Consider the following 26,283-nt stretch of genomic DNA (forward strand, 5'->3'; position numbering starts at 1 on the left):
AAATATTACACAACATACTCTGTTGGGTGTAAGCATTATCATACCGGTATTAGCAGATGTAACCCGATCTATAATTGAACATGATTGACTACCAGCATGTTAAGAGTCATTCTGATTATAGTATCAGCTCTAAAGAGTAATAAAATTATATATATGCAGAATAACCCTCATAGGCAGTGCTAAGAATATGGTAGTTCTTAGAACTCATCATTATCTCTATCCTGAGGTTGTGTCAGATATATATATTAACTGAGAAAAGTTACGGCCTCCGTGTCTTCTGAGTCCCTCCTTGAATGCACCCATAAACCTGAACTCAAGAAGCCTCTTAGATCCTTCCAAGATAAACACTTTTGCTACACTAAAATACTTTCTACATGTTGATAGTCCTATTCTAGCAAAAGAGATTTGCACATCGTCTATTGCTTGATGTATTTTACAGGCATTCCTAAAAGCTGTTCAGGACATTGGCTCCCTCAGCTCAGTACGCTAGAAAATACATGCAAGCATAAACAGTTCGAGCCAAGGTCAGCTTCTGTATCTTTTCTAACGTGTGATCACTTGGGCAACAATCTACACTGTCTCATATTATGGGGGTTTTTAACAGAACTTTCAGAGGTTTTATCAATTCCACATCCCTATTTCCAGCCCCCCCTAAATGTTATCTGCCAGAATTATAGAGGAAGGCATGTGGTGGATGTGGAAGGACCTGGTACTCTCATCAGTGGTTCTAGTTCTTCCTATTCCAGTAATAACTTTCCTCTATGCAATGAAACCAGACCTCTCAGAACATGCATTCATCGAGTTGAGTGAAGAGAGAGCAAAGGAGCTAACTGGGAGAGGACAGTTAGGAGTGCTGGACGAGGGGCCCTGGACTTCCTTGTATGCGCTCATGAAGTGAAAACGTGTTAGGGTTGAGAGCACAAGCACCCCGTCCCTGTTGTAATCTCTCTTTGGGCTTTTAACCACGCCCATGTCACACCTGTCACTTTCATTGGTTCATGGGCTTGCCTTCTAAAATCCGCTTGATTTAATTAGTGAAAGGCATGCCTTTTCCGATGTTTAGCCCAACTTGAGTGCATCGGCCAGCTACTGAAAACGTACGAGGCTCCATGTTTTCGGCCTGGTTTCTGCACTTCTTTGTCTTTTTATTTTCCACACAGCGCGATCGCGCTGGATTTTACATGGCGTAATCACGCTAGTTTTTTTGCTTTCAATTTCAGCACGATCGCGCTGAGTTTTACATAGCACGATCATGCACACTTTTTTTCTTTTAACTTATGCGGCAAGAAAAGTCCAGTTAGGAGTTTACAATGCTAATAGCTCTAACTTGAGCAAATGCAAGACCCATTGATTTGCACATGCTTGTTCTTCTTGCTCTGAAAAATACTCCAGCTCCTTTCACCCCCTCAGCTGCGAAGGCTGCCTCACAGGTATAGCAGGAGTGGCTGTTGGACAGGAAGTACAAACAACACCATAGTAAGCAACATAATATGTCATTAAAGAAGGCAAGTCAGAAATGGAAGACCATCTCGAGTTTTAAGGCAACCGCGGTTGATTAAAAGGCACACCAAGGCCAACATATCTTTGAAAATAAAGACAACAACGGTTGGAAAAATATTTTATTTCGATTTAGACAGTATTTGGCATTTTGAAACGCGTCTTGAAATTATCTAAAAAATGTTCTCCGTTACAAATGTATAAACACCAACTGCTATAATTTAAGAAAAAAAAATTGACAATGCAGATTATACTTGAAATTATGGAAATCTTTAAAATGGGAGCAGTTCATTACTTCTCAGAAGGACAATGCAAAATATAGTCAACACTTTGCATTACTAACACCAGGGACTGTTGATGCTTACACTAAAGTACTAAAGTTATAGAGCCTTATATCTTGCAACATATTGTCAATAGATGTATTTGAAATATATCACATTCAATTAGGAGGAAGACAATGCGGTACAAACTAATTCTGCAACGTTTTTAAAGTGTTTTGATTTGAAATACTGTGACTTTTGCAACAATGGATGTTGCGAACATCCATTTTTAACATTAAAAAGATATGCTTCGAAAAATATATTTCTCTGCCACGTGTGTACTGTGCATGGACAAATTCCACAAAATGTAATCTTGCGGGCAAAAATTCCATAGACATTTTCTTGCATAGAGGGAGGATACAAATATGCAAAATAGTGTGACTTGCACTCCACTGGGAAAGTTTTGGCTTGGAAAGATTCAATTGCAAGTGAAGAAATATAAAAAAAAAAAAATTGCCCAGGCAAAGTAAAACTGGGAGGTTTCCTGCCTATGCGAAGGGAATAATTTTACACTTTTCTGCACACCCCCAATGAAAGGATCTGCCTGCAAGGTACTCGCCAAATAAGCTATGTTGATGGATTCTCCGGCAATGCAACGGTCACATAGTCAACTGAAATTCCTCATACGTATTTATGATTGAAGTATTATTAGAAGGTGGAGAGGGGCAAACAGTCAACATATCTATCCTTGAAGTAGAGAATGGATGACAGGTGGCAAATTGGCACCACTGATTTTGGAGAGATGGAAGACACCAATGCCCAGATTTACACTTTGTGCCGAGTTTGGTTTACTTTTATTACACAAACCTGACGCAAAGCGTTATATTGGGATTTACTACTCAATGCAAATTATGATTTGTATTGGATAGTTTCTTAAAGTAAAGCAAAGCTGTGCTGTGCTCTGCTTCATGTTAGTTTATGTCAAGGGGGCGAGCCATGGGTAGTGCACCCATGCAACCAGTCTTAGGTTTTGATGCAAATCCCGATCTACAAAAAATCGTAGGCACAGATTTTCACCAAAATCCTAAGCCTCCTTGAGGAAGGCACAAGGAGGAAACATTTTTTTTCTCCTTGCGTTTCCTACCTTGCATGTGTGCTGCAATACACAGCACACATACAAAGCAGAAAAGTGTTGAAGTATAATTTTTGTCCTGGAAGGGTATCCTTCCAATACAAAAACTTTTCACTACAGAACGTGCACATCCTTGCACTATGGTGGCAATATTTGTGGCTGGGCACATGGTAGCCAAAAGTGTGCCAGTGCAGGGAGATGGGAAAATAGCACCACATCTTGGTAGATATCACGTTGTCCTGCTCTCTTTCTTTCACGCAATTCAGCAATGCAACTTTAATTGCTGGGCTGCATTACTTTTCAATAAACCTGGGCCCAAGTGTAAATATCTGTAATAACTCCAAAAACATCTTTGGATTCAACCCACAGTGTAATGGTTGTGTGCTGTCAGCAGACCCCTGGAAATGAATTGCACATTCTGGGGTACTTTTCTGTTTTAAGGTAAGCAGACAACAAGCTTGGAAAAAACCTAAAGCAAACAGCCCTGAAAGAAAACTGTATTTGTACCTCACGACCGTTAAGGACATGCTATCAAGGCTAGGCAGGTTTTCTTTCTTGCCTTTTCCCTTTGACAAAGATTTTATATCTTTCTCTCAATCCTGCCTTTCTTTCTCTTGCTCTGGGTCAAAGTCTGACAATTAAAAATATGTGCTAGTACCCAATCACCAGTGCTGGTGCCCACCACCTGCCAACAGCTGCACAAATTAAAGAGTAATGCCCAAATATACAAAAATGTTGCAATGGGTTTGTGTTACTTTTTTAATGCATGCCCAATGCTAAATCCAGGTTTGTATTCACAAACCATCTTTAAAAGCATTTTGCGCTGGTTTGTAGTTAAAAGTAGTGTAATGAAGGGTAATGCGCTGCCTCACTTTCCTTTGCATCAAGGGGTTGTTCTCCAAGCTTGGCTTTAGTCTGCAATGGATTTGACTTCAAATCCGAATCTACCAGGAACTGTAGACATGGATGTGTGCCAAAATCCTGCATCTCCTTGAGGCTGTAGTAACAAGGAGAAATATTTTAATTTCTCCTTGTTCTTTCCTCTTTGCGTGTGTGCTGCATTCTGCAGCACAAACGCAAAGAGGAAACTGCCTTAAACCCAGGAGCGGCTTGCGGTGAATTGAAGGGGCGGGGCGGCATGTGGCGGGGGAGAAAAATTACTCAAAAAATGTGAACCACTTACCTGATTCCCCGCCGCCACCACCGCACCTCTGCTGTGCCTCCACTGAGGCTGCAGGCAGAGGCTCCCAGCCTGCCCTGGGGCCAATCTGAATGCTGCTGTTATGCTGTTGACAGCAGCATTCAGATTGACCAGAGAGCCAAGCCAGGGTGCTCAAAGGCAGAGTGGGAGTCTCTGCCTGCTGTCTCCAACCCAGCAACACAGTGGCAGGTTGGAGAGAGCACAATATGCCTGTGTGTTTGGCCTCTCAGACTGAGACGGCCCGCCAAGCATACATGTACACTTTTCCTCCATGCTTGTCATAACCCGTGGCCCTGCCCCTTTTACAATAAGACAATCATAAACATAGTGTATTATCGTTTTATTGTAAACGTTTTGCAGCTGCTGCTGCTGGCGGGTGGGAGGAGGGGGGTTGACGCTCCTCCGCCATAGCAGAGTAACCACGCCTGTTGAAAGCATAGTTTTTGTACAAGAATTCCTGTACAAAAACTATGCTGACCACAATGCAGACACCCTTGCAAGAATGTCTACGTTGGCACATGGCTGCTGAAAAAAATCAGAACTGCGCAACTTTTTTGTAGATATGGTACAGTTCTGCTCTCTCCAGTGCACGCAGCTCACTTTCTTCGCTTGCTGCCCATGTGTTGGCCAACTCTCTGAGCCTAGGTTTATGGCACACACAGTGGCATAACAAAACTTAAGACTCCCCCCTTGCAAAGTACCTGTAGGGGTCCCCCCACCCTGGACAAGGGTGACCAGATCTTGAGCACCAAAAACCGTGACATTTTGCAAAAATAGAAGGACTACATTTTTACACCAACAAACCGTCGTAGGATGACAAACCTAATCAACATCAGAATGCAGAAAAAGCACTTAGAAATGAAATAAAAAAATTATTTTTTAAACCAACATCATACCTGTTAATTAAATTCCTTACTTATGACACCTGCTAACTAGCGCTGCTTTAGAACACCACAAAACATGCCTCTCACTATTATTCAGTTGACGCCCTCTACAAACCAGGACATGAGCCAAACTTGATGAAATCTACCGGGACGGCTAGCAAAAGACAGGAACTGTCACTGTAAATCTGGGACTTCTGGTCACTCTACCCTGGACCCAGAACAGGGCCTGCAACCCGTGCACAGTGTACTGTGCTGAGGGGGCCCCTGAAGCTTGGACCTCCACACCACAGGGTCTGCGGGAGCCTTCATTACACCACTGGGCAAACACAACAGACAGTAAGGGTTCTGTTACACGCAGGGGTGGCTCCTTGGCTATGGCGCAGTAGCGTTGCCTCCCTGGCCAACAGCCAGGAGATGAAAAATGAAGCTATAGTTTTCTGTTGTTTCATTTTCATCTGCTGGCTCAGCCAGCAGTAAAGAGGAGGGGTGGGGATGGGCCATGGGAGGTGGAAGGGGGGAGGAGGGAAGAGTGAACCTAAGTGTGCATGTGTGTTTGGCTGGCCATCTGAGGCTGGCCAAACACACATACGCACTTAGGTTTCTCTGGAGAAATAGCACAGACCCCCAGGCATGTGTCTGAGCAGCAGTGATTGCTGCTCAGACCAATCCTGACGTCAGGATTGCTGGGGAGCCTATGCTGCTGTCCCAGTGAATGCTGGGACACCACATGGAAGGAAGAGGAGCGCGAGGCGGCAGGATACAGAGACGGTGGTAAGGTAGGTTTAAAAAATATATATTTTCCACCCTACGTCTCCGTCCCCTTCCTCCTCCCTCACCCCTCCCCTTGAGATTGGTGGCAGCCACCGGTGGTTATACATGCACCCCGCCCTCCTCCACATACAAAAACCTTTACAAGTACTTTTACTGGAGGTTAAGAAATAACGAGTTCTAGGAAAATCCATATTTCTATGCCAATTCCCCCATGTTTCTGCCGACCTTTCACACAGAGACTGAAAAAGAAACTTGTAATGTCAATGGCACAGTTAAATCCTGTTACAAGGCCGCTAGTATTTCCACGCGCACTCACTGGTAGGAACTGCACAGACATGATCGGACAGCTGGCTCTGGTGTTATATGAACTGATGAAGAGGATTACATGTGGAAGCAAAACACAAGTAACTTCTCATCGGGCCAGGGACCACATCTACTTTTCTCTACCCAGCTCATTTTTACACGCGTCCAGAAGAACAGAAAGAAAATGGTAGAAAATTATATATTAACCTCAATTAATGGCTTCGCTGCAGATGTAAGGACTGTTCGTTAGCACCACATAAGTACAATACTTTAAAATCCAGGAACTCGTCCCAGAGTCTGAAAATACTGTCACTTTAATAAGAGCCCCTACGTATTCGCTTTCAAAACAGCTGGGTTAATACAAAAAACAAAATAAGTACGGTTAGTGTGAAGCTTTGGTGGTGAGAGTTTCCAGCTCCCACAGGGACGTCCGCTGGAGATAATAGTATCCGACCTTCAACTGCAGGATAAACCTTTCCCATCTTTTCAATGTAATTGGAAACAACCGAAATGTCGAGGTCGCCTGTTAGGAAAGAGAGACAGATAATAGTTAATCTTTAGGATAATATTGGCAAAACAAGAAATAACATCGCAGGAAAGTCTAGCTCAATTTATCTGTTTCATCTATTTGTCGCTGCTTAGTTGAACGCAAAAAATCTAGATTTCACAACCTGTGGCTCTGTGGGAGTTTTTATTATGAAGATGCCAATAAGACGGCTGTTAGCCAAAGGCAGAGGTAGCGGAAGTGAAGTCATGCACCCTTTGCCGGGCAATTACATTTCATAGCTGACTCGTGTACCACTCTTAGCTCCTCAACAGCAACTCGTACTATTTTTACCTGAGTGTCTAGAGGAGGGGCAACTAATGGAAGGTACAGAAAGTAAATGGGCCTGCCAGTCGCTGCATGCGTGAACCCTGGGACTAGGGGGTCGAAGGACCATGCCAGGGGTAGTACCTGCGACCTTCAACTGGGCCTGACTTAAATGATAATTAAACTGAGAAAAGCAGTAAGCAGAGGAGGGCTTCAACGACAAAACTTTTAAAGTAAACAAAATATTGAATGAAATATACAAAGAATTGAGTAACACATTAGTTTGGTAGCATTTTCTCAAAAGGAATAAAGGAGATGATACACCAGGGCCAGTCCTATGACTTTTGAGGCTCCTGCCGAAAGGGAAGATGTGAGGCCCCTTTAATTTGCGTACAATGTGATAACACAGCAAGTGACATCACTGGGCTATTAATCATCTATGGCTTCGCTGAAGTGATCTAGTGTTGATATCAATAAAATAATTGAAGATATAAATACCCAAATGGAATAAGCTCATCTAGCCCATATTAATACTCGCAGATAAAATGGGTTACAGAGGGGCAAAGCACGATTGGTTGAGCAGGTATTTTAAACACGTTTGTGACCCACAGGCAGCCAACGTGAGAACCTCGCACTACCATTAGCCTCAACTCCAGCGCTCTCAATCATGGTCCATTATACTCACTCACCCACAAATTAAACTCACACAAACACTCATAAGCAAGTTTGAAGAATTAACGGTTGATATGTTGCATGGAAAAAATACATAAAAACAAAATCCAGTAAAAAAAAACTACTCTTAGAGAAGAAAATTAGGCAAGACGTGAAATGTAAATAGGAGCAATATCACTGGCATGACTGAAATGGATTATCGTAATATTTTTGAAACAGAGCACTATATAGACTTCTTACAAAGTCCTGCCTATTAAAGAATGCTTCTACCTGCCCAGGACCTCACTGCATAATGTAGCGATACAAGGCACAGATGAAGGACCCTCGGAGAAGGACCCTCTCTCCTGAGCCTCATTGTACTGGATAATGGTTGCCAAGTCCAGGACAGCTGCCACCCCAACATTAGGTCTCACGGCAGCAATGATCCAACATTGGGTGGCCTTCGGTAGGGGGGACTCTCCCGGGCTCGTAGCGTAATGCTGTTGACTTGATGCCCAGGGTAGGAAAAAACATTCATTCATTAAAAGGCAGGGCTGAACCAAAACAAGTTGAACAGTGTAAGCCAGGGTTACTGCTTTCAGTGAGCCGAGTTCTCTGGTTCTCAGTCCCGGCAGTGATTTGGATCTGCTCTGTATCCTTTGCAGATAAAACAGTGATCAATATCTCAACAAAGACCATCCATAAAAATAGGATACTCCATGAGCTGTGAGTCCCAGAGGAGGGGGTTTCAGACCATGGTCTTCCCAGCCATAGTACAATTCTGTGCGTTCCAGGAGTGGGGGTGCTCTGCACTAGGCCTTAAACCACTAGATAATGTCTCATTTTTGCAGCTTTTTTTACCCTCCATTGCTGCACCTCTGAATAATGGCTGCACGGTCCGGGAAGGGGCTGTTAGAAATGGGGTTCCTGGTTGGCTATGGTAGGCACCTAAGCCAGGCAGTAACCACCACTCTAGTCAAGGCAAAGATAACCCCTGCTCACCCTCTTGGTAGCTTGGCACAAGCAGTCAGGCTTAGACAATGTGTAAAGCGTTTGCACAATGCACACAACCCAGTGACACAATAAATATACTACAAAAGAGACTTCAGAATAAGCTATATAAAAATAAACTGTATTACATAAAAACATATACCAAAAAGTACATAATTCAGTAATACCTTTGCTAAAACAAGCAACTGACAAGCCATTGTAGTACCATGAAAAAGAAACATCTCCGTATTGCATATGCCACAATAAGCACTCCCTCCCAATGAGCAGCATACAGATCCTAAAATACGTCTGTTATCCTTGCAAGGCAATAACGACATAACCAATTAGGGCATAACATCCAGAAAAAGTAATGAGGGCATGGTAAATCCTTGGAAACTGAATACCTCGTAATGGTTCCAAAGCACCTACTGCATGAAGGTCAATGCGCATCTGCACTCCTTTTACTCGAGGAGTAATAAATACTGACTAGACCGGTCCAGTCGAGGAGCTCCTGCTCTCTTTCTACACAGAGTGCGGTACCTTCCCAGCTAGCATGAACGGGGCCTCTGTTGAGGTTTCTGTCCTGTTCCGCGTCGGGCTGGTGAAACCAAAAATGCCCCCAAAGGTAAGTACAATGTGGGATGTGGGGAGGAGGCACACACACCCATGGCTCCCCCACCGGTGGGACGCCCTCTCTCGGTCTCCCACGTATGTCAATCCACAAGACAGCCTCCTGCATCCATGCAGCGCAGCTGTTAACTTCAGGGCTCTCATGGGGAGTCTTATGGTATCTGTCAAGAGAGCCTGCTCTGTCTCAGTCACCTTCAGGGCTCCTCAATCCTGGGGGCTGGCTGTGTGCGGCGCAGTCCCCAGGCTCCCAAGGCCGGCTGCATGTCTTTGTTGAAGCTACGCCCATCGGTGTTTCAGCTCCACATCAAAGCACAGTATGGCCTCATTCTGGGAATCCTCAGCAGGCGTGAGTACCTGCTTGTGCCCTGGGAGGCCCCCGACAGAGCACACCTCATCCACGCAGCTTAGAAAACTACCAGTGGCCACTGCGGTGGTTTCTCGGTCTTCCTGACCACTCCTTACCAGTAGGGGGGGCACACGGGGTCACATCTCTTGCCCTACACCGAGACACCAGAGGGCTCCCGTACTCCTGGTCATGCCCTGGTCAGGACTAGAAAATCACAGCAAGCACATGCAGTTCAGTCCTCAGGGGGAAGTGTTCAGCCTCCACTCCCCCTGGACAATCTCCAGCAGTCCTCTTGCGCTAGTGAAGCGCTTCACTGGGTGCAGAAAAAATAGAAGATAGTGGGAAAGGGGGCCACACCACCCAGCCCCTGGAAACAGCTAAGGGACACAAGGCAGGGGCAAGCAGCAGGCCAGCACACCAGGGTCCTTTCAGGCGAGGTAGCAGTCCTTCTTGTGGCTCAGCTGACCACAGGTCAGCACAAAACCAAGTTAGTCCAATGGCAGTTCCCTGCAGCATAACAGTCCCCCTGCAGCAGCATCTGGTTCCAGGTCCATGCAGTGTCTAAAAAGATGGGGAACAACTCCTGTACTTATACTCATTTTGTCTTTGATATCAGGAGGCACTTCAAAGGACCTTTAGAAGTGTGTAATATCCCGCTTCAGCCTCAGCCCTGGCTCCAGACATCAGTAGGGGGTAAACAAGCTCTTTGTGTGAGGGACAGGAGACAGCCTATACAAATGTAAAAGCGCCCTGCCTATCCCAGCCCAAGAAGATCATTCAATATACAGATGTAGTCCTGTTACACCTCCACCCTCCCTGTGCTATGGCTGTCTGGAAAGTAGGCACAAAGCCCAGCTGTCACCCTATGCCAGACATGGATTGGAGCCAGGCTGCAAGGCACAAGAGTCATAAGCACAGTGAAATGCCCACTTTTAAAAGTGGCATTTCCCCAATGCTAATGAAAAATCCACATACACCAAGAAGCAGGATTTCTCACTGCCATTCCAAACATACCAAACATGGCCAAGCTACTCCTTATAGATCAGAAAATACAATTTAGACATATGCAAGGGCATTCTTAGGGGCATATTTATACTCTGTTTGCGCCGGATTTGCATTTTTTTTTACGCAAATCCGACGCAAAACTAACTCCATATTTATACTTTGGCGTTAGACCCGTCTAGCGCCAAAGATCTTGGAGTTTGCGTCATTTTTTAGCGTGGACACCTTCCTTGCGTTAATGATATGCAAGGTAGGCGTTCCCATCTAAAAAATGACTCCGAGGCATGTGCGCCGTGTTTATACTCCCGGGCAAAAATGACGCCCGGGAGTGGGCGGGTAAAAAAATGACATCCAGCCGCTTTTGCGTCATTTCTTAACGCCTGGTCAGGGCAGGCGTTAAGGGACCTGTGGGCTCGGAAGGAGCCCAGAGGTGCCCTCCCATGCCCCAAGGGACACCCCCTGCCACCCTTGCCCACCCCAGGAGGACGCCCAAGGATGGAGGGACCCATCCCAGGGAACTTAAGGTAAGTTCAGGTAAGTATATATATATTTTTTTTGTGGCATAGGGGGGCCTGATTTGTGCCCCCCTACATGCCACTATGCCCAATGACCATGCCCAGGGGACATAAGTCCCCTGGGCATGGCCATTGGGCAAGGGGGCATGACTCCTGTCTGTGCTAAGACAGGAGTCATTTCAATGGGGGTTGGGAGTCCAAAAAAATGGCGCAAATCGGGTTGAGGCCAAAATTTTGCCTCAGCCTGACTTGCCCCATTTTTTGACGCCCAAGCTCCATTTTCCCCTACGCCTGCGCTGCCTGGTGTAAGTAATTTTTTTTGACGCACACCAATCAGCTCCGCCGGCTAACGTCATTCCATAAATAAGGCGCCCGCATGGCGCTTTGGAATGGCGTTAGCCGGCGTTAAATTATTTGACGCACAACTGCGTTGGCGCAGTTGTGCGCCAAAAAGTATAAATACGGCCCTTAATGCAAAACTATGAGGGGTGCAGCACTCACAGGAGAGAAACCAAATAGCCCGTTTCTCTCTACCAGAACAGGACACACAATAGGCACATGTCCTACCTTTTACCTACACAACACCCTGCCCAGAGGGCTAACTAGGGCCTACCTTAGGGACAACCTATATGTAGTAAAAGGGGGATTCCAGGCCTAGCAAGTAAATTTAGATGCCAAGCCAGTGTGGCAGTAAACTGCACAGGCAGGCCCTGCGGTGGCAGACCCGAGACAGGTTTGAAAGGTTACTTCTGTTAGTGGCGCAAGCAGGGGCGGCTCCTCCGTAGGGTGGAGAAGCATCGCCCCCGCCAGCAGCAGCTGCTGCCAATCACCTTTAACATACAAAACGATCATAATCCATGTTTATTATCATTTAGTTTGTTAAAGGGGCAGGGCATTGGGGATGATGAAAACGAGGGGAGTGCACTGTGCACTCCCCTCACTGGGCATGTATCTGCCCCGAAATCTTGAGAGAGAGCCTGCAGAGGCTGGAGAGAACCTGCACAGGCTTGCAGTCTGCCTGGGAGCACCCACAATCCTGATGCTGCTCTGAACAGCATCAGGAATGGCCGCAGGGCAGGCTGGGAACCTGTGCCTGCCTGAAGCGACGAGGGAAAGAGGCGCAGCACAATGGAGGAGGTAAGTTTTTATTTTTTCATTTTATTTTTGATTAAATGTTAATACCCCACTTCCCTTGTGTGTGCGGCACCCACCCCACCTCTTCAGAGGGGAGCGAGATATGACTTGGCCCAAGCTGTGCTGCAGGCCCACTAGTAGCATTTGATTTACAGGCCCTGGGTATAAGGGGTACCACTATACAAGGGACTTCAGGGTAAATTAAATGTGCCAATCAGGTGTAAGCCAATCATACCAAGTTTAGAGGGGAGAGCACATGCACTTTAGCACTGGTCAGCAGTGTTAAAGTGCCCAGAGTCCTAGAGCCAAAAAAAAGAGGATCAGAAAAACAGGAGGAAGGCAAGAAGTTTGGGGATGGCCCCACAAAAAGGGCCAGATATAACAGGGATCCATTGGAGAACCTCCCTCAGCCTTTATACTCCAATCCAACGCTCTCAAGTATGGTCCGCAATAAACACCCACAAACAGCCTGAACTCAAACAGACATCTATAGATGAGTTCGTTCAGAGTGTGCGCAATACAAGATTGATACGCTGCTTTAAAAAATCATGGATGAGATAACGCCTAGTGTAGGATGATCCCCTCTCCTAGGCTTAGCATCCATCATCAAGGGCTGACAGGCCCAGGAGATGGGACCCTTTGCTTGGGTTTCATAGTGCTACATTGTGACTTTGAGGCCCAGGGCAGGGAAACATTCATTAAAAGGCAGGATTGGGGGGCGTGGCCAAGATGGCGGCGTGAACGGACGCGTTGGTCTGTGCTCCGCCGCCTAGGCACTGAATCAGCAGTGTGCCCCCGTTTGGAGAGGCCCGTGGGTTCCCGGCAGGACACGTGGTGTTGCCAGGCGCCAGGGACCTGTACATTGACGGCACCCCGAGATCTTTTGGTGGCGCGTGCGGGGCCGCGTCTGCTCGGCCGGCGCTGGTGGATGGTGGTGGCGGTGGCCTGCGGGCTCTTTAGGGCGGTGGGCCCGGAGCTGAGTGGTGCGCCAGGAGGCGGCTGAAGTGCAGCGGGGCCCCCAGCGGGGAATTGGACCCCTGGAAGGACAGGCCGGAGGCGGGGCCCCGCTGGTGGGCTTGGCACCGGCGAGGTGAGGCGGCGGGGTCCGCTGGTTGGGCCCGGAGAGCTGGCCCTTAAAAGAAGACGACGGAGGGGCGAGGACCCCCTTGGGTGATTGCGCTTTGCGGCGGTGATGCTTTTGGGGGCCCGGATGCCGGCTGGAGGTGTGGACGGCCTGTGGTGACCTTGCCTGGCACAGAGGCGAGCTGCATTTGGGAGTGACCCCGTGAAGCGCACTACGGAGCAGAGGCTGACGGCTACTGGTGAGGAGCCCATCTTGGGGGTACGGAGTCCGGTGTTGGTGCGCAGAGGTCTGGCTGAATTCCTGAGCAGCGGCTGTTAGAGGTCATAGATATGGCGACCTCCAAACCTAAACGAGATCGGACGGTGCGAGACATGCTGATGGGGGGACGCCCGGTGCTGGGGGGGGCCCTGAAGATTCGCCGGCCGCAAGGTCCCCTGAAGCAAGGAAGGAGACATCAGAGGAGGACGCGGCCCCGGTTACGAAGGGTTTCCTCACCTCCCTGTTTGAATCGCTCTGTGGGGACCTGCAGGAGCTCCGTAAAGATATATACCAGGAGATGAAGAAGTTGCAGGTGAGTGGATAACCCAGGTTGAGGAGGGGGAGGTGGCCCGTGGCAAGGAGGTTGTGGTCCTGCAGCAGGAGGTTCTGCGCCTGCGGGAGCAACAGGACCTTCTACAGATGACAGTGGAGGACCTGGAGAACCGCTCGCGAAGACACAATATTCGCATTAGAGGAGTGCCGATTGGAGCGGACAAGGATGACATTAGAGACTTTGTGGTGGCGTTGTTCCGTTCAGTGCTGGACCTGGAGGCGGCTCAGGAGATTGTCCTGGACAGAGTACATCGCGTGGGCCGCGCTGGGGGTGTTGGGGATCGCCAGCCGGATATCCTGGTGTGTGTCCATAACTATGGATTGAAAGAAAACATTTTGCAGCGGTCACGCAATAACCCCAAGGGCCACTTTAGAGGTCATCAATTGCAGTTATACCAGGACCTGTCAGTTCGGACCTTACAGCGGCGGCGGGAGTTTAAGTCCATCACAGAGCACTTACGGGTGCATGCTGCATCCTATACATGGGGACACCCATTCCGCCTTGTTTTCCGCTGGGAGGACCAGCTTCGCCAGGTGAAGACGGTACCGGAGGCTTGCCGGATCCTGGGACTGGAGGGAGACGCTCGGTGCTCGGACACGAGTCTAGGTCCGACGGGAGGAGTTCGCCCGCACTGGAGGAGGAAGGAGAGAAGGAGGAAGCAGCAACGCCCCACGGAGGCGGAACGGATACTGGAACGCCAGTCAGCATTGAGCAGTGTAGCAGCCGGGACAAGTGCCTAGGGGGGAGGGCGGGGTGCCATTGCTAAGTAAGGGGTCACTTATGGCGGGCTTGTGCCCTTGTGGGTGGGCCTGGCCGGCGGAGGCAGTGGACTCAACGGGCGATCTGGTGTGGTTCTACGGCCCTATGGAGACTTTCCTCTCGGGATGGGTGCGAGAGGACTTTTTTGTCATGAGCACCTGTTGTGCGTTTTAGATATATGTTTATATGCTTCCCTGCGGGTTAGGTCATCATGGGCTTTAGTGGGTTGGTCATGTTACTTGGAGTGGTGGAGATGCTGTTCTGAGTTCCGGCCCCTTGGTGGTTTCTCTCCCCTCCTGAGCAATTTTCTTCCCTTGATGGTATGATAATCAAGTGCTTAAGTTTGAATGTCCGGGGGCTTAACAACCCAACCAAGCGGTTAGCGATACTGTCCGCTCTGGAGAAATGAGGGAGCCATATTGGTTTATTGCAAGCGACCCATTTGTTACATAGAGATACGTTCCGTATGCGATCCAGATGGTTCCCCAGGCAGCTTTGGTCCTCAACAACTACGAAACATGCGGGGGTGGCAATATTGCTCTCAAGGACATTTGCTGGGGAGATAGTGGGGAAGGTACATGAAGTCCCCGGCAGGTTCCTGGCTATTAGAGTTAGGCTTGGGGCCTTTTCTTTTACCATTGCTTCCCTCTATGCTCCGAATTCCCAGCTGGAGACCTTCCTGAGACAATCAGTTTCCCCTATACTTAGGCCCGTATTTATACTTTTTGACGCTAAACTGCGCTAACGCAGTTTAGCGTCAAAAAATTTTGCGACGGCTAACGTCATTCTGAAGCGCCATGCGGGCGCCGTATTTATTGAATGGCGTTAGCCGGCGCAAGCAGACCGGCGCTGCCTGGTGTGCGTGGAAAAAAAACACGTACACCAGGCAGCGCCGGCGTTGGGAAAAATGGCGCTAGGGCGTCTTAAAAATGGTGCAAGTCAGGTTGACGCAAAAAATCACCTCCACCCGATTTGCGCCATTTTTAACGACGCCCAGACGCCATTTACATGACTCCTGTCTTAGTAAAGACAGGAGTCATGCCCCCTTGCCCAATGGCCATGCCCAGGGGACATATGTCCCCTGGGCATGGTCATTGGGCATTGTGGCATGTAGGGGGGCACAAATCAGGCCCCCCTATGCCAAAAAAAAAATATAAAAAAAAAAAAAATATATACTTACCTGAACTTACCTGAATGTCCCTGGGGTGGGTCCCTCCATCCTTGGGTGTCCTCCTGGGGTGGGCAAGGGTGGCAGGGGGGTCCCTGGGGGCATGGGAGGGCAGCTGTGGGCTCATTTTGAGCCCACAGGTCCCTTAACGCCTGCCCTGACCCAGGCGTTAAAAAGAGGCGCAAATGCGGGGTTTTTTGACCCGACCACTCCCGGGCGTGATTTTTGCCCGGGAGTATAAATACGACGCATTTGCGTCGCAGACATTTTTTTGGACGGGAACGCCTACCTTGCATCTCATTAACGCAAGGAAGGCGTTCACGCAAAAAAATGACGCTCTTTACTCCTACTTTGGCGCTAGACGCGTCTAACGCCAAAGTATAAATATGGCGTTAGTTTTGCGCTGAATTTGCGTCGAAAAAAACTACGCTAATTCGGCGCAAACGGAGTATAAATATGCCCCTTAGTTCGCCTGATAGTGCCATTTTGGCAGGGGGAGATTTTAATCTGGTGATGAACAACGAGCTTGACCGCTCGGGCCAGCGCTTCGGGCAGACTGGTGCTTTGTCGGAGATGGGGCGTCAATGGCTGGCGGAGTGTGGGTTGGAGGACGTATGGAGGATATCACATCCCACGCTCCGGGATTACTCCTTTTATTCAGCCGCGACCAAGACATATGCACGGCTCGATCTTTTTCTGGCCTCGCATGAGTTTATGTCGCGGGTTCGGGAGGTTACGATTGAGCCTAGGGCTCTGACAGATCATGCCCCTATCACGGTCGAACCGGCCATGGAGATAGGTCGTGTTGGCACGCCGAGCTGGTGCTTTAGAGACTCCCTGTTTCAGAGTGAGATAGCGGTAGATTCGCTTCTTCGTGCAATTAGGGATTATATCAGCTTCAATGATGAGGGCAGTACTTCTGTGGAGACTGTATGGGAGGCGCTGAAGGCGGTAGTGCGGGGCGAGGTGATGGCATTGTCAGCGAGGGATAATAGAGCGAGGAGGGAGGTGAGGGAGAGGCTAGAGCAGAGGGTAGCTGTCCTGGAGCGTTCCCATAAATCCACTGGTGCGCCTAGAATTTGGCACGAATTAGAGAAGGTACAGCAGCAGTTGAAACAACTGGACTGGGATGGGGCGGAGTACGCTGAAGCACGACTTAAGCACAAATACTATATCGGGAGCAATAGATGTGGAAAGCTATTGGCGTATCGGCTATGAGCGCAGCGTGCGGCGTCGGCGGTCAAACTGATTCGTTCTTCCGCGGGCGAAGAGGTTTGCACGAGCGATCAGATTGCAGAGGCCTTTGCCGGATTTTACAAGAGGTTGTACGCGGCGGATGAGCGGGATGATGCGGCCCTGGATTCTTACTTAGAGGGCATAGCAATTACTCCTCTCAGTGAGCGTGAGGCGTCCCTGTTGGACCAACAGATAAGGACGGAGGAGGTTATATCGGCTATCTCCCGCTTAAAGAGTGGGAAGTCCCCTGGACCTGATGGGTTCACAGCACTGTTTTATAAAACCTTTTGTGCTGAGCTTGCCCCACTTCTTGTGAGGCTTTTTAATTCCTTTCGGACGACGGGAACCCTGACGCCGAGTATGATAGATGCTACCATTACTGTTATTCATAAACCGGGCAAATACCCGGAGGAGTGCGCTTCATATATTCCGATTTTGCTTCTGAATATTGACGCTAAGTTATTTACGGGGATCCTTGCTTACCGCCTTAATCCTTATATGCCGGGTCTTATTGATCCGGATCAGTCTGGTTTTATTCCGAATCGACAGTGTGGCGACAATACGAAGCGCCTTCTGCATTTGTTAGATAAGGGCGCTATTTCTCTCTATTGACGCCGAAAAGGCGTTCGATAGGATTCATTGGCCATATTTATTCCCGGTTTTGGAGCGTTTTGGTCTGGGCCCGGGCTTCAGATCTTGGATCCAATGTGCCTAGAGCTGCGGTCAGAGTTAATGGTGTGCTTTCTAGGCTGTTCCTGGTGGGGCGGGGGACCAGGCAGGGGTGCCCGCTTTCCCCACTTTTGTTTGCGTTATATATGGAGCCCCTGGCACAGCACTTGCGGGACAGTCCCTTGGTTTCTGGGGTGAAATTTGGCAGAGACCACCATCTTATTACGTTATATGCTGACGATGTTATTCTTACACTTGCGGAGCCTGCGACCTCTTTGCCTGCGCTTATGGAGATACTAGTTGACTTCAGCCAGGTTTCAGGATTTAAAGTGAATATGCAGAAATCTCAGGTTCTTGGTCTGTCTCTGAGCGCTGATCATGAGAAGGATCTGAAGGTTCGATATCCCTTTACTTGGTCGTCCTCATGCCTTTCCTATCTCGGGATTGAGCTGGCGACGTCTGTCGTTAAAACGGCGAGTGTGAACTACGCGAAGCTGGTTCGTGATGTACGACGGGACCTGGAGTTGTAGGGGAAACATAAACTGTCTTGGCTGGGCAGGGTGGCTGCGGTCAAGATGACAATCTTGTCGCAAATACTGTATATGTTTCAGGCTCTCCCACTAGCCCCACCTCCTCGGACGATTGCCACCCTACAGTCGGCGGTCTTGAGATTTATATGGGAGGTTCGTCCGGCGCGTCTTCTGCGGCAGGTTCTATATCGTCCCATGGGCAGCGGGGGTTTGGCGATACCATGTCTTCTGAGATATTTTCAGGCTACACAGCTGCGCTTTCTGGTGGAGTGGAGTCGCGCTCTCACGGAGGAACACTGGTGTTTTATGGACCAAGCGGTGGCGGGCTTTCATATATGGAAGGAGCCCTGGCTCCAGCACCGACATAGGGCGGGTGGCCTTTATTCTTCCCTGATTACTGGTACAACATTACGAGTATGGGATGCGGTTGCTTACCATTTAGGGCTGACTTCCTTTCTGTCCACTATGACCCCCATAGGCGCGAACCCTGACTTTGAGCCTGGACTTCGTGTGGAGGGCTTGAGACGCTGGTATGAAGGGGGTTGCAGGAGAGTAGGGAGTCTTTTTGACGAACAAGAGGTGTTGTCCTTCGACCAGATGCGAGAGGCCTATGGACTAGTGGAGGCGGATAGATTGATGTATTATCAGGTTCGACACTGGGCTCTCTTGCCGGCGAACAGAGCTCTGATAGACAGGCCTCTTACGCCATTTGAGAAATGGCTGTTCCTAAAGAAGGATGATAAGAGAATCATCTTGGAGCTGTATCGGCTTTTGCAAGGGGAAGGCCGCCCGCCTAAGTCAAAAGGGCAGTTGCGATGGGAGAGGGAGCTGGATAGAGAACTCTCAGATGAGGAATGGGTTAGCATATTCTATAGAATACACCACACAGCATATAATGCAGCTGGGACAGAGACATCATATAAAGTCGCTTCATATTGGTATTACACTCCAGCGCGGGTGCATGCATGGAATCGTGATAAGTTGGATCTTTGCTGGAGGGGGTGTGGAGCTACGGGTACGCTTACGCATTTGCTTTGGCACTGCCCCAAGCTGCATCGTTATTGGGAAAGCATAATAGATGATATTGATGCAGCGTTCCAAGTTAAGATCCCGAGACTCCCATCGTATATTTTATTGGGGTTGCCTAATTCCCTTACTTTTCCCTTACAGTCCTTAAAGGGGAGGCAGATGACTTTAGCTCTTAATGCAGCGCTGCAATTGATCCTAGCTCTTTGGGGTACAGACAGAGTGTCGACGCGTATCTCATGGTTCCAGAAACTGTGGTTTATCTTGGCCATGGAGAAAATTATGCTAGCATCCCAGCAGCGGGTTGGAGGCTTGGGCAAGTTGTGGAAACCGTTCCTTCGGATTCTCTCAGCAGAATTTGCCGAGCTGACATACCTGAGAGTCTTGAGGCTGATTTGAATTTTTGGTCTGAGGGCTGTGGGGGAGGTTGGATGAGGGAGATGAGCTTCGATGATGCAAAGGGTCGAGGTGAGGAGAAATAGGAAGATGACATGGTTTCTTGGAGGGAAGCATAGTTGAAGTGTTCATGTTTGTATGTTTATGTGTTTTCATCTTTGGGACTGGGACTTCGGAGGATTATTGGGCATTACCGGTGGACACATGATTCTGCAATGAGAAGACTAGCTGGGTGGTTCCGCGGGGTGTGATCTTCTGATTTCGAGAGAGACTGTCGCGTGAAGATTTGAGATTGCTATTGTGCTGATATTTGCATTTATGTCCTGCGATGAGCTGTGTTTGTATGTTTTTTTCGCCTTTTTTTAAATACAATAAACAGATTTGATCCTAAAAGGCAGGATTGAATCAAAGCAAAATGAGCAGTATAATCCCAGGGTCAGGGCTTTCAATGAAGCAAGTCCCTTCAGATCTCAAACCCTGTAATAATACAAATCTGACTTTGAAAGCGGGCCCTATCACTCTGAATTCATGTCCTTTACAGGTCAAAGCACTGATGAAAATATGAAAGAATTATAAGAACAACTGCAGTGAATCAGTCCTAGACAATGGGGGCCTGCCCAAGATCATACAGTACAGTCAACCCACCCAGTATTTACCAGACAGAGGTAATGGTTAAAATGCATGTGGCAAAGGCCCAGTGGACTTTCTGGTAGTTGGTTGTCAACTCCTTTGTACACCCATTGGAGCTCTTAAAGTGCTTTCTCCTAACACCTGTAAACCTTTTCCAGGCCCTCCTAGCTGCCACATTTCCCAGGTCCAAGCATGATCTGCTGTGTCGGTCCAATTTTTTCTTTGAAATTTTAGGTTTTATAATCCTGTTTCATAACAGAATAAACACAACTACAATTCTCAGAATTCTAACAATAACCCTGGACTGGAGCAGCACTTCTTGCATGGACCTGGAAAACTAAGCAGGGCTGATACCTTAGTGATCATCAACCAACCTCCAGCCCTCTCCTGTTCTCATCTCCCTCCCACCACCAATCCCATGTTTATTTATTTAAATGTTGTTAAGGGTTAGAAAAAAATGACATCCTATAGCTTTTCTTTTCACACCGGCAAAATTGTCACATAGTTCAATTAACAAAATCCTCTCAATCTGCACTCCAAAAAAAGCTAACAGCAATCTCCAAAAGAATTTGCAGCAATTTGTCAAAACAACGTCTAGCATTTGACCTCTTACAGCCACCTTTATTGCTCATTCACTTTTTGAACTCAAGTATTGTAAGTTTGGAGGTATTGCAGTTCTTCTACCCCACCCCTTCTTTTAGCACCTATGTCATCCTTGGTCTCTTGTACCTTCCTCTCTTATGCTTGTACCTTTTTTTCCTTCCTTTTGTCTGTTCCACATGCCCCATTTCACTCTCAGCAGACTTCTTTATAATTGTCCACTTCTCCTTGTCTAGGCACCCTCTTTTTTCTCTTCTCTATATTTCCCTGTGTTCACTGGCTCGTGAGTTGCTGTTATTCACTTCTCTCCTTTATCCCCTTTGCTCTCTTCCTCTCCTCTTTCAGCCTCTTTCCAGCTCTGTCACTTTTCTTATCTTAACCCATACTAACCTGGCTGTTCAGCACTGAATAATGATTGTAAGAGCACTAGGACCTTGCAGCCTGATCCAGTGCTGAAAGGCCTAGGGAAGGGGGGACACTTCGCCTGGGCTTTTACGCAGTGTGACGCTTAGCTGGTAAACATTGCCCAGCCCTGGCTTCTCCCTCCTCCACTGACCCACCTATCCTCACCTGATAATGTTCAGCTGGTCCTGGAAACAAAGGGGACATTTGTTGCCTAGAAACGCAAAACAAAAAGGGCAGACAAGGCTTCATAGCACCTTCTTAACAAAGGCACTGCCCACCCCTGAACCTGTGAGCCAACACACTTGTTGGCCTTGATGATGTTCTAAGTCCCTCACCCCCTCTTTCCATCCCACCAAGGCCCCACCCCCTAGGAATACTGCCACACCCTTGATCCAGTGATGTTGACACTGCTCGCTGGTTACAAAATTGCTGTGATTGAATGAGGGATGGGGACTGTAGAAATAGTAACACACGGTGGATCTTCGTTAACTTCTTTATTCGGTAACATATAACATAATCACCACTACCACTAGCTCAGAATGCCGGCCGTCAACTGCCACCCCAACATTCCACCTCTGCTCTCCAAGCCCCGTTCCACATTTCACATTCCAACCCATGATGCCACACATCTCTCCCCCAACAAAGAAAATACAAATATACCATTGTTCAATGGAAAAGAACAAATTAAGAAAACTATTGACTTAGTATATACATAGATCAAAAATACAATTGAAATTCAACAGTTAATGCAACAAGCAACATAAAATAAGTGAACACATCATTTGTCAGTTACATAGTCACTTAAATAAGTGGGAACCTTTCTTTCTCTCACACTGCGACGCAAAACCTTGTCCACATTCACATGTGTCTTGAGACAAACCCTCGCCTCTTGAGTGTCAAAATCATTTTCAAACAAATACCCATTGCACTCTTCCAAATACTTCTCATCTCGCTTACTCTCAACACATGGATCCTCCCTCCTACATATTGACAAATGCTTTATGTTCCACACTTTACCATCATCCAATTTCACAGCATTTCTCAAAATCTTCACAATTTTCCTTGGTTAAGACCATTGTGGTTTTCCCTTCTCAACTATTCCAGGTATTTTAACACGGACACTTTGCCCCACTTTCAATCCATCAAGACTAGATCTAACATCATGACACAATTTAGTGTGCGATTGATAATCCAGTACCTTGTTTCTCATCTCCTAATCACACTCTACCCCAAATTTCACATGATTTTTTTCCATTAACCACCAGGGACCCAAACTTGTGGACGGCTTCCTTCCCCTCAACAATTCAAAAAGCATCTTCCCTGTCACGGAATGCAGAGATACTCTGTAAAATGAAAGCATCTTTCTTAGAGCTTGTCTCCACGGAATACCAGATTTACAAGCCAATTGTATAGTTTCTTTAACAACTCTCTTAAACCTCTCAACCTGACCATTCGAAGAAGGGTTATACAAAGCCACCCTCACATATTTGATACCATTCCTTTCCAGAAATGCAACCATTTTCGCAGAAGTAAACTGTACGCCATTATCCGACACAAGTGTCTCAGGAAAACCTTTCCTGGCAAATATATTTTCAAAAAATTCTATCACAGTTTCTGTAGAAATTTTGCTCACAAATTCAACTTCTGGCCATTTAGAAAATAATCGATTAAGACAATGGCATATGCTTCTCTTGCAGGTAAAGTAGAAAATGGACCCATAAATTCAATAGCCTATTTCCTCCAAGGCCTATCAGGTAATTCAACCAGTAATAATGGCACAGAACAAGGTTTCACACTTTTATCACTCCGGACACAAATAGTAAACTTTCTCACAAATCTGTCAACCATCAAATCCACACCAGGCCACCAGAAAAATTCTTTCACTTGCCTCTTGTTCCTATACATCCCACTATGACCAATGTGACTTACAATAATATCACATACCCCCGTCGGAGGTATTATTCTGTCCCCCCTTAGAATTACATCACCCTCTAAACTAAGTTCATCCTTTAATTTCCATAAGGCCGCACTCTCATCCCGCAACAACCGTTCGCTGGGCCAACCATTGATTATCTATTTTTTCACCTTTTGCATTTCATTATCTTTCATCATTTCTTGCTCCCATGTTTGTTCAGATAATACAATTTGTTCTGATTCATCATGCGATTCCAATCCTGACAAAACATCCTCAAATGTATACGTAACATCACATTCCGTATCAACACATCCATCTTCAACAGGTAATCGGGATAACCCATCAGCAATAAAGTTGCTTCTACCAGGTATATACTCTACTTCGAAAAATTAATTTGCAACTTGGAAGCAAGTCTTGCTAGTCTAGGTGATAAGTTCTTCCCACCACCTGGTTGCAAATATTCACCAAAGACTTATGATCGGGTGCATAATTTGAACTTTCTCCCCCACACATACATTCAAAATCTTTTCTACAGCCCATAAAGCCGCTAACAATTCCTTCTCAATCACAGAATAATTTCTTTTGGATTGTGATAATGTGCACGAAGCATATGCTACAATCCATTTCTCATAACCATTTCTTTGTGATAAAACAGCCCTAATACCATAATTACATGCATCTACTGCAATCACACAGTCAGTATTCGTTTCAAACGGTTTTAAACACAGAGCTTGAACAATTTCACATTTGATACAATCAAACATTCTGATTCTTCCTCCCCCCATACAAATGGAACATTTTTCTTTAATATTTTTCTCAAATTTTCTACCTTGGTTGCATAATTCTCTATAAAACACAAATAAAACTCAGTGAGACCCAAAAAATTGCTCCTCACATTTCGGCTCAGGAGCATCAATAATAGCCTTCACATGGCTTACTTTGGGACGAATGCCATCACGGGAAACGATGTGCCCTAAATACTCTACCTGAGTTTGCCCAAACTTGCACTTGTCTTTTCTCACTGTCAATCCATTTTTACACAGTAAGATTAAAACATCTTTTAAAACGTTGTCATGTTCCAATCTGTCCTTGCCATGTATCAGAATGTCATCCTGAAACACTTTAGCATTTTGCACATGACTGAACATCTTATTCATTTCCCTTTGGAGAACAGCAGATGGACTTGCAAGGCCAAAAGGCATTCTTTTATACTGAAATGCACCTTCCATCGTTATAAATGCAGTATAGTGTTTTGAGCTTTTATCCAATTCATTCTGATGATAAGCGCTAGACAAGTCAATGGTGGAAAAAATGGTGGCATGGCACACTGATGACACCAACTCTTGTAAATTTGGTAAAAGAAAAGTATCAACCCAAATTGCTTCATTCAGAGACTTTAAATCAACACACAGTCTGAGATCTACATTACTCTTAAGAGATAAGACAACCGGAGATACCCAGTCTGAGCTTTCATTTGGTTCAATAATCTTTTTTTGGCATAAATCCTTCAACAATTCTTTGAGTTTTGGTCTATAGTTCACAGGTACATTGCGTCTTTTATGTCTTACAGGACTTACATTTTCTCGCAATAAAATCTTGTGTTTAAATTCCTTCAATTTGCCTAAATATTTTGAAAAAACAGTGGGATAACTTTCGTCCAATTTGTCACACTGCAACCTACCTTGAAAGTCATGGTCAAGTACTACATACACTGGAAAGGTTTTGGTAGAATCAATGTTAATAAACAATCCTTTATGTGTGGCATCCTAAAATCATCTGACCCTTCTCAGCCACATACAATTTGCCCTTGCACCAGTTACACCCAACCTCAATGTGTACATTAGTGTACCCAACTATAGGAATTCCGTGACCAGCCTAACTTCCAGGATTCACATCTGTAGATATTAATTCTCTACCAGGCCATAACATAATGGTGAACCACACGCATGAATCAACCATGGCAGTAACCTCAATACCATCTATACTTAACTTGCAAATGGGTAAACCAGAGGACCGGAATGGCGAAATTTCTTCATCATCCGGTAACACACTCAAAACTATATCTTGGAATCTAGCGCACCCTAAATCATCTTGACTCAAAACATAACTTACACCTTTCATACCACTCTTACAAACTTTATTGAAGTGGCCAATTTTTTTTCACAAATTGCACATCTTATTCGGTGCATGACACTTCTTAGAATTAGCTAGATGGTCCCATTCCATTCCATCCCACCAAGCCCCCACCCCCCAGGAATGCTGCCACACCCTTGATCCAGTGATGTTGACACTGCTCGCTGCTTACAAAATTGCTGTGATAGAATGAGGGATGGGGACCAGGAGGAGCAGGTGGGCTGACTGTATAATGCAGCTTTTCAAATGGAAAAAGGGCCCCATTTTTTTGAGCTGAGTACACGGCACTGAGCAGCTGTGCACACTGCTCATGCCTAGTACTGTCGCTGTGATACACAATAGTAGGAAGTGAAACAATGGATTATAACCTATTGTTCTGCTTGATGGGCCCATTTTACAAATTATTGCTGTAAATGCCACAAATGCATCCATTTGGCTTATACCTATGCTTGGATTACAATTCCCACTTTTTTGGAATTTATAAAGAACCCCAGAAGTAATTGTGAATATCTACACATGCTGTAGGTGTCCAAACGTTTTTTAATGCCTACCAATTTACATACACCTAAATGTGCGAGTTGTCAAGATAGGCATGAATTCACAATTTTCATTGTTTTTCCGTGGGAAAAATTATTCTCCCCGGGCTAGATGTACAAAGAATGGAGACAGCAAACTGAGCACCAACGTTTACCAAATCCATTCTATTTTTGTGAACCAGCCTATGTATTAATAACCAGTCCTCTTACTGTACCAATTTAAGATTGTTTTTCAGTGTTCTGTTATCCTGTTTTGGTGATATAATTATGTAACTTTGAATGTTGTTACCTTTTGTAGCATTTCATTCACGATATTAGGAGGGTATCCTGGAATTGTTGACACATTTGTTCCTTACAGCCCTCATCCATCAATATGTGTTATATGTCGCATCCTGATAAAGGAAAGATGCGTTCTCTAGGACACCAAAACAGCAAATGAAAGAACTAGTATGTGTCATGATCTACTTGATTTAGGTA

General features: G+C 46.5%; 1 protein-coding gene across 2 annotated transcripts in view; it reads right to left on the minus strand.

The window, feature by feature from the left end:
- Window positions 1-26,283, minus strand: part of NT5E (5'-nucleotidase ecto) — a 483,444-nt gene that overhangs the window by 36,712 nt on the left and 420,449 nt on the right. Inside the window, exon 9 of one of the 2 annotated variants that reach the window (XM_069235588.1) lies at window positions 6,429-6,571. In XM_069235588.1, the coding sequence (XP_069091689.1) occupies window positions 6,429-6,571 (143 nt within the window). Of the gene's footprint in view, window positions 1-1,602; window positions 6,572-26,283 lie in introns of those variants that run through there. The other variant, XM_069235587.1, reaches the window with a different exon arrangement.

The sequence above is a fragment of the Pleurodeles waltl genome, chromosome 5 (genome assembly GCF_031143425.1).
Source record: "Pleurodeles waltl isolate 20211129_DDA chromosome 5, aPleWal1.hap1.20221129, whole genome shotgun sequence".
Lineage (NCBI taxonomy): Eukaryota > Metazoa > Chordata > Amphibia > Caudata > Salamandridae > Pleurodeles > Pleurodeles waltl.